The 6,285-nt window shown below is 38.3% G+C and overlaps 1 protein-coding gene across 1 annotated transcript in view; it reads left to right on the forward strand.

Annotated features, from left to right (window-relative positions):
- The window catches only part of FBXL13 (F-box and leucine rich repeat protein 13), a 156,545-nt gene extending 151,690 nt beyond the window's left edge, over positions 1-4,855 (forward strand). Inside the window, exons 10-11 of the mRNA XM_036760646.1 lie at positions 243-406; positions 4,744-4,855. Coding sequence (XP_036616541.1) covers positions 243-406; positions 4,744-4,855 — 276 coding nt within the window. The remainder of the gene's footprint in view (positions 1-242; positions 407-4,743) is intronic.
- The last annotated feature ends 1,430 nt before the right edge of the window (positions 4,856-6,285 follow it).

The raw sequence follows: 6,285 nt of genomic DNA on the forward strand, positions 1-6,285 counted from the left end.
AGGGATGCAGAATTAATACTCACGTTACAAACTAACCATCAGGTTTTATGTCACTCGTTTGTGTCTGGGTAGATAAGAGTTGACTAACAGTGTAAATGAAACTCTGCTGGTTGTCCAAAAAGTCTTAGTGCAATTTTAATCCTAAGGAGTTTATGCTCCTGTATAATGGACCCAGCAATAACTATTTTATTGCATTGTGGCTCCTTAGAACAGTTGCTAAGTTATTTTGGTTGTGTATGCAGATGAATGACTTGGGCATAAGGATTTTGAGCAAAAAGTGCCATTACCTTCACTTCTTGGATATCTCTGGATGTGTACACCTTACTGACAAAACCATTGAATACCTTCTGGAAGGCTGCAAACAGCTTCGTGTCTTGAAGATGCGGTACTGCAGGCGGATTTCCAAGTAAGATTTTAAAGTTTCCTGAGCCATGGAGAAATACTGAAGTAGATTAACATAATACTTGCTGTGCATCGTAACATTCAGAGCGGCTTTTGTTGTACGGTCAAGGCTTGTTATTGATTTGAGATTGGTGCTTTCCATCTTTCCCACTGTGACGGTTCAGTGGCTACTCCCAGGCCAAATCCCACTGCCAATCATCATGAGAGCTCTGAGCTGTTCCATTTTTCCAAACTGGGTCTGTTTGCCACTTCTTAAGCAGCCTAAACGCCCTTTGCTCCCAAGAGCTGACATATAGGTGAAAGATTTAGATGAGACACCTAATCAGCTTAGCATACTACATCTCAGAATACCAGAATCCAAGCAATCTACCCCTCCCCCCCATTGCAAAGATTATAGGCACACACTGCCATGCTATAATGACAATTTAGATTTGAAGATCTTTCCCACCCATTAATAGGCCATGTGACCTGCTTATGTGACAGGAAGCCTAAGTCAGATGTGGTGGGAGGAGCTTGCTGCGAGGAAAAGGAAAGTGTGTCACAGGAAATGGAAAGAGAGAACAGTTAGAACTGAGGTTGAGAGGTTGAGTTTGTGGGAAGGCCCCAGCAGAGGGGTGGAAGGTTGTGGGATGGAGTGGTTCTCTACTGTAATGTTGTGTATTGAATTCTCTGCTGCTGTGATGGATTGGGTTTATTGGTTTTGGGACTTGGTTCTTTGGTGTCTGAATAAATGGTTTACTTCTTCTACCTTCTGTGTGGAGAGTCTCTTATATTTTGCGATACAGAACCACACAGGCCTTTCGACAATTACTGTCTATATTGTGATTATTGCCTTGTTAATACACATGCCTGTTGTTATTTTTCCCACTTAATAATATTTTATTTTTTCCAATTACATGTGAAGATAGTTTTCAACATTCATTTTACAAGATTTTGAGTTCTAAATTGTTCTCCCTCCCTCTTTCCCCTTCCTGCTTCCTAAGACAGCTAGCAGTCTGTAATAGTTTATACATGTACAATATGTTGGAAAGAAGACTCCAAACAAAGGAAAAAACCACAAGAAAGAAAAAAGACAAAAAAAGTAAAAAATAATATGCTTCAATTTACATTCAGACACCATAGTTCTTTCTCTGGATGTGATAGCATTTTCCATCATGAGTCTTCTGAAATTGTCTTTTACCGTTGTATTGCTCAGAAGAGCTAAATCTGTCATAGTTGATTGTCCCACAATGTTGTTTTTACTGTGTATGATGGTGTCCTGGTTCTGCTTGCTTTACCTCAGCATCAGTTCATGTAAGTCTTTCCAGGTTTTTCTAAAATCTACTTACTCATCATTTCTTATAGTAAAATAGTATTCCATTACATTCATATACCACAACTTGTTCAGCCACTCCCCAATAGATGAGCATCCTCTCAGTTTCCAATTCTTTGCCACCACAAAAGGAGCTGCTGTAAATCTGTGCTGTAAATCTCTGTGTGTGTGTGTGTGTCCCCTTTTCATTTTTCTTTGATTTCTTTGTGATATAGACCTAGTAGTGGTATTGCTGGGTCAAAAAGTATGTACAGTTTTATAGTCCTTTGGGAATAGTTTCACATTGTTCTCTAGAATGGTTGGACTAGTTCACAAATCTACCAACAGTGCATTACTGTCCCAATTTTTTCACATCCCTTTCTGCATTTGTCATTTTCCTTTTTGGTCATGTTAGCCAATTTCATAAGTATGAGGTAGTATCTCAGAGTTGTTTTAATTTTCATTTCTCTAATTAGTAATGATTTAGAGCATTTTTCATGTCTCTATTGATAGCTTTGATTTCTTCTTCTGAAAACTGCCTGTTCCTATCCTTTAACCATTTATCAATTGGGGAAATGGCTCTTATTTTTATAAGTTTGGCTTAGTTCCCTGTATATTTGAGAAATGAGAAAATTGTCAGAGAAACTTGCTATAAATTTTTTCAATTTCCTGTTTTCTTTCTAATTTTGACTGCATTAGTTTTGTTTGTGCAAAAGCTTTTTAATTCATGTAATCAAAATTATCCATTTTATTTCCTGTGATCCTCTCTATCACATTTGTTAATAATTTTTTCTTTTATCCATAGAATTGACAGGTACATTTTTCTATACTCCCCTGATTTCCTTATGATATCACCTTTTATGTGGAAATCATTTATCCATTTTGGCCTTATCTTGGTCCTGAATGAGATGTTGGTCTATACCTAGTTTCTTCCAAACTCCTTTCCAGTTTTCCCTGCAATTTTTGTCAAATTGTGAGGTTCTTGTCCCAAAGCTTACTATGGTCATTTACTACTGTGTATTGTGTACCTAACCACTGATACACCACTCTATTTCTTAGCCAGTACCAGACTGTTTTGATGGTTACCACTTTGTAATATAGTTTAAAATCTGGTACTGCTAGGGCACCTTCCTTAATATTTTTTCATTGATTCTTTTGATATTTTCTTGACTATGCGTTCTTCCAGATGAATTTTGTTATTATTTTCCTAGCTCTATAAAATAATTCTTGGGTAGTTGATTGATATGACATTGAATAAGTAAATTGAGTTAGGTAGAATTGTAATTTTTATTATTTTTATTACATTGGTTCAGCCTATTGATGAGCAGTTAATATTTTTCCAGTTGTTTAGATCTTATCCTTACTCATGTGAAAAGTGTTTTGTAATTGTGTTCATATATATAGTCCCTGGGTTTCTCTTCATAGGTGAACTCCCTACTATCTTATATTGTCTGCAGTTATTTTAAATGTAATTTTCTCTATTTCTTCTTGATGGCTTTTCTTGCCTTAGCCAAAATGAGTCCTGGGAAAAACCTTAGCTTAAAAAAGCATCCTGGGCCATCTGCAGTCATCCTAATTGATATCTGGCCACTGGACCCAGATGGCTCTGGAGGAGAAAGTGAGGCTAGTGACTTTGCACAGCCCTCCTTCACTTAAATCCAGTTCACTTACAAGTCTTGGCATCACCTTCCTGAAGTCATGGTCCTCTTCAAGAACAAATGACAGCAACTTTTCTTGATAGTATATGGAAATGCCAATGATTTATGTGGATTTATTATGTACCCTCCAACTTTGATAAAGTTGTTAATTGTTTCAACTAGTTTTTTAGTTGATTCTGTAGGATTTTTCTCTAAGAATACCATCATATCAACTGCAAAGAGTGATAGTTTCGTTTCCTCATTGCCTATTTTTATTCCTTTTATTTCCTTATATTCCTTTTATTTCTTTTTCTTGTCTTATTGCTATAGCTATCATTTCTAACAATACTGAATAATAGTAGTAATAATGGACATCCTTGCTTTCACTGCCAATCTTATTGGAAAGGTTTCAGCTTTCTCCCTGCTACAGATGATACTTGGTCTTGGTTTTAGATTGATAGTAAGCCTCATTTTAATAAAGGCTCTCTTTCCTCCTATGCTTTTTTAGTGCTTAATGGGAATGGATGTTGTCTTTTGCCCAAAACTTTTTCTTCATATATTGAGATAATCATATGATTTTTGTTGTTTTGTTATTGATATGGCAAGTTATGCTGAGAGCTTTCCTAATATTGAACCAACCCTGCATTCCTGGTATAAATCCCACCTGGCCATAGTGTATGATCTTTGTGATATATTGCTGTATTGTTCTTGCTAGTATTTTTAATTTTTTTGCATCAGTATTCACTGAGGAAATTGGTCTATAGTTTCTCTGTTTTTGCTCTTCCTGGTTTAGGTGTCAAAACTATATTTGTGTCATTAAAAGAATTTGGTAGGACTCCTTCTTGACCTTTTTTTCAAATAGTTTATATAGTATTGGGATTAATTGTTCCTTAAATATGCTTTTCTTCTAGTCTTGGTTGGGGACAGGGCTTATTTATAGCTTGTTCAGTTTCTTTTTCTTAGATAGGTTTATTTTATATTGTCTTCTGTTAATCTGGGCAGTTTATATTTTTTAAAATATTCATCTACTTCATTTAGATTGTCAATTTCACTGGCATATAATTGGGTAAAATGACTCCTAATAATTGCTTTAATTATATCATCATTGGCGGAGCATTTCATAAAACTAGTTCCTGGTTTTATTTATTAGTTCAGTGGTTTTCTTACTTCCAATTTTATTAATCTCTGATTTTCAGGATTTCCATTTTTGTGTTTCATTGGGGATTTTTAATTTGTTCTTCTAATTGCATGCTCAATTTAATGATCTGCTTTATCTCTCTTATTGATCTGTGTTTAGAGAAAAATGAACATTTAATGAAAAAAGGACTTTCAAGGGGGGGGAGGGAAAAGATGGGGGAAAGGAAGTGGGTATTGGCAATGGCGTTTCCAAACAGTGTTTGGTCCTTTGTCCAGTGTTAGCACAGGGGTCCCCTATAATCTTTTTGGCCAGTTGCCAGATCCCTTTACCATCTCTGGCTTGAGAGCTGCTGAAGCTGCTGTAGCTACTTCTGTTGCCACCACCTAATCCTATCACTGGTGGGTTTCATCCACCTGGGTTTCCAGTCAGCTTCCACCCACCTGTCACACATCTCTTTTTCTGACCTCCTAAGTTGTCTTGGGCTGGAAAAATGTTCACCCTGACCTTTTGTTAGTTATGCCACTCCAGAATTCAGTTTGGGGAGTTATTTCAAAGTTGTCTGGAGGAGAGTATTGGTAGAGTTAACTGCCATTTTTGTCACATAATCTGCAAATCTGGGCTCCTTAGAGATGACTTGACTGTGATTTATCATCACTGTCATCGTTATTATCATTGTCACCCTCATGTAAGGATGATGAGGGTGACAGTGATAATAAATTACAGTGAAGGTAGCCAACAAAAGCAAGGCAGCAAGCATTAATTAAGTGATTACTGTGTGCATTATGCTAAGCACTTGAAATACAAATCCAAGTAAAAAGAAAGACAGTTATGGCCTGAAAAGAGCTCATGCTGTAATGGGGGAACATAACACCCACAAGGAAGCCGAAAAGAGGATGGGGCTGGGTAAAGGTACTGACATGGGAGCATGGTGTTGAAGTCTGAAAAGCTGGGATTACTTCTGTTAGGGGAATTAAAGTTGGCTAGCCTGGATTCCTCCCCCACCCCCCAAAAAAGCTTGATCATAAGCTCTCATATTATATTCTAATGCACTGAGATAAAAAGGGATGCTTACGTAGTGTTATCAAAGAGTTCTAAGTAGCCATTTTGCCACCAAGTCTACATTTTTATAAGTATTCTCCTTCCATCATTCTTTTGTCAGATAATTGGGAAGCCCTACATTTTGGGAATCTTGATTTGTACCTGTCAGTTATTTCTCCTTTTAAGTTAATTCAAAGAAGCCTCTTTTAATATCTTAATTGAGTTAAATTTATTAACTATTGGAGCAGGAAACCAGAGACTAGCGTGAGCTCCCTGCTGAGTCCCTCCAAAAACCCATAAAAAATGGCTCTGAACCAATTCTAGAACTGCAGAACCTACAAAAACAGCAGAGGGAAGCAGGGGTCCAGCCCAGGACAGCCGGAATGGTCTCTGGGTGAGGTCTATCCCACACAGAGCAGGGAGCTGGGAACGGAGTGGAGCAGAGCCCAGCGTGAGCAGCACGGACCAACCAGACCAGGAGCCGGACGGAGTGGGCCCTAGCACCCTGAATCAGTGAGCTGTGGCAGTTACCAGACTTCTCAACCCACAAACACCAAAGACTGCGGAGAAGGTTAGTGGGAAAAGCTGCGGGAGTGGAAGGAGTTTACAATTCGGCTACCAGCCCCGGGGACAGCAGAGGTGGGGCAGCTACAGCTGCTGTTGCTTCCAGCCCCAGGCTCACCTGGTGGGAGGAATTAAGCAGTGGATCAGAGCAGGAGTGCACAGCCTGCTGGAGATTTAAGCCCAGTCCGGGTTGGGGGTTCTTGGGGAAGGAGTAG

Source organism: Trichosurus vulpecula, chromosome 5 (genome assembly GCF_011100635.1).
Source record: "Trichosurus vulpecula isolate mTriVul1 chromosome 5, mTriVul1.pri, whole genome shotgun sequence".
Lineage (NCBI taxonomy): Eukaryota > Metazoa > Chordata > Mammalia > Diprotodontia > Phalangeridae > Trichosurus > Trichosurus vulpecula.